The sequence below is a fragment of the Myotis lucifugus genome, unplaced genomic scaffold, assembly GCF_000147115.1.
Source record: "Myotis lucifugus unplaced genomic scaffold, Myoluc2.0 scaffold_283, whole genome shotgun sequence".
Lineage (NCBI taxonomy): Eukaryota > Metazoa > Chordata > Mammalia > Chiroptera > Vespertilionidae > Myotis > Myotis lucifugus.
Genome location: NW_005871331.1, coordinates 954,127 through 956,701, shown reverse-complemented (window position 1 = coordinate 956,701; position 2,575 = coordinate 954,127). Strand labels below are relative to the sequence as shown.

Genomic DNA, 2,575 nt, shown 5'->3' with positions numbered 1-2,575 from the left:
CCACTTCTGAGGAGCCCAGATACCCATCCTGCCTGGGCCCCGTCAATGACACACAAGAAGGAAGGGCCTTTCCTGAATTACAGCAGGCCTGGAAAGCCATCCTCCATGCCCCGGGCACAGGTCCCCAGGCACCAGCCCAGGGCCTAAAGGCATCAGGGGACCTGCTCAACAGCCATGAAGACAAGACCAGCACTCTCCTGCAGAGGCGGCCGGACAACCAGCCCGGCGGGGACTCTGATGCCCAGCCTCTGGCCCAACCTTACCACAGACTCACTGAGGCGCAGCGCAAGGCTCCGCCCGCCCCGGAGCCTGTTTCCCACTCATGAAATGTGAGTGACAACTAGTGCCTCACCTCCCCACCTCAGAGGCAGGAGAACCAGAGCCGGTTTCATGGTCCCAGAATGGGCCCACCTGTTCCCACGGGGTCCCACAAGCAGGTGGGCCTCCTAAGGGCCTCCAGAACCCTCGCCCTTCTGTCCACATGAAGCTCCCCACGTCCCCTAGTTGACAGGGGCTCCCCACGTACCTCCAAGTAGTCACCCTGCCTGGAACCCATCTCTGGGCCAGGAGGGGCAGGAGAGTCCAGGGGGGTGGTTCCAGGAGGCAGGGCACCAGGTGGTGGGGTACCAGATGGCAGAGTACCAGGTGGCAAGGCACCAGGTGGTGGGGTACCAGATGGCGGAGCACCAGGTGGTGGGGTACCAGGTGGTAGGGCACCAGATGGAGGGTTACCAGATGGCGGGGCACCAGGTGATGGGGTACCAGGTGGCAGGGCACCAGGTGGGCTTCTTGTGGTAGCTGGGGGGCTGGATTGGGATCCGATGCAGATACCCGTAGCCGATACCACACCCCAGACTGCCGAAGTCCAGAAACATTCAATCCAGGAGTTGCCCCACAGCCTTTCCTGTGTCTGCCACCCCCACCCACCAATGGCAGTGAGGGGGCTAAAAGGATGCCTCCTGGACCATGGTCAGCCTCAGGATCCCTAAACCAGGGCCCAGCCCTCCACCCCCCACCATGGGGCTCTGGGGTCCATGCCCACCAGCCAGGCCCACCCAGGGCCCCACCAGGACCCCACCCTACAGCCCTCCGACTCCCGGAAGTACCTGCCCTCTCCACCCCAGGCTGCGTTGGGAGTTACAGACACCTCCCGGCAGGAGTCGGACTCGGAGTTATAAACCATCAGCTTCAAGGGCTTCCCTTCGTGGGACTCGATGAGCGTGAAGAAGTCCTCAGACTGGGACAAACACACGGGCCTGAGCCCTGGCCCCAGCGCTGGAACTGGAGGCACTTCTCATGAACAGCACCCACATCTCCACACCCATCTGGGGTCTGGGGAGGGCTGGGCCTCGGGTTCCTCACCTCCTGGAGGAGCTGGTCTGAGCCAATCACATAGTCTGTGTAGGGGCACAGGCCAGCAAGGGAGGCGGGCGAAGAGGGTTCCACATCCTGGGGAAGAACAGAGAACCATCACCTCACTACTGGAGCGGAGGAGGGGCTGGGAGCTGCCTCTCCAGGTAGCCTGTAGGACACATGCCCTCTGTCCCCAGGCCAAGGCCTCGAGCCCAGACTCTCCTACCTTACCCCCCAATTCCCCTACCTCCCCAGCAGAGGGCAGTACCGTGGCATGGCTCACAGCTCTGAGCTCTGGAATCTGCCCTGGGTTCAACTCCTGACTCCACCAACTGGTAGCTGGGCAATTGGACAAATACTTAACCCCTCAGCCGCAGGTTCCCAACAATTAAGACTACGATATGCAGTGCTCACTCACAGGGTTGCTGAGAAGATTTTAGAAGTAATATATGTAAAGAATGAAAACCACACTCTGGCCCACAGTCAGCGCCCAACTGCATGGCTGTTAAGACCCCTGGGTATAAGGATCACCCTCTCCCTTAGAGGAGCCGTGAGCCACTGGCCCGTCCCAGCCTCCTAGGAATGCGCAGGGATTTCCATCTTCGCCCCGTGGCACTAGTGGACAAGCTGAGGTAGGTCTAAGGTTGAGAAGGCTCCCCGAGAAGTCGGTGAGCAACAGAGGAGGCTGGAAAGCCAGCCAGTTTCCAACGCAGGGCACCCTCCTGTGACCAGGTCGCGGGAGCAAGCATTCTTGCGAACTTGGGCACCATCAGTGGGCGCACACGTCACGTGTGCACGTGTAACTGTGCTGGACCCTGACAGCAACGTCTGTGACAATTCCGTCACCGAGACTCACAGGGTTCAGACCCAGGCACCAGCCCAGTGCAGCCCAGACCCCAGGCACCAGCCCAGTGCCTAGGCGACTCAGAGGACCAGCCGGAAAAACACACCAAGGCGGCCGCGGCGGCACCACCACCCTCCAGTAGGTGGCAGCCCCACCTCTCGAAATAAGAAACCATGTAAAGAGCAGGGGTGGGGAACCTTTTTTCTGCCAAGAGCCATTTGGATATTTATAATGACACTCGAGGGCCACACAAAATTATCAACCTAAAAATCAGCCTGCTCTATTTGGTCAAACATTTAATTAACTCACCGCTCATGCCTTGGCAGGGCCAGACTAAATGATTTTGCAGGCCTTACATGGCCGCGGGCGGGATGTTCC

General features: G+C 59.9%; 1 protein-coding gene across 1 annotated transcript in view; it reads right to left on the bottom strand.

Annotated features, from left to right (window-relative positions):
• GORASP1 (golgi reassembly stacking protein 1) overlaps positions 1 to 2,575 on the bottom strand; it is a 9,898-nt gene that overhangs the window by 3,425 nt on the left and 3,898 nt on the right. The window contains 5 exon segments of the mRNA XM_023763374.1: positions 188 to 192; positions 496 to 784; positions 786 to 855; positions 1,107 to 1,237; positions 1,363 to 1,449. Of these exon segments, the coding sequence (XP_023619142.1) occupies positions 188 to 192; positions 496 to 784; positions 786 to 855; positions 1,107 to 1,237; positions 1,363 to 1,449 (582 nt within the window).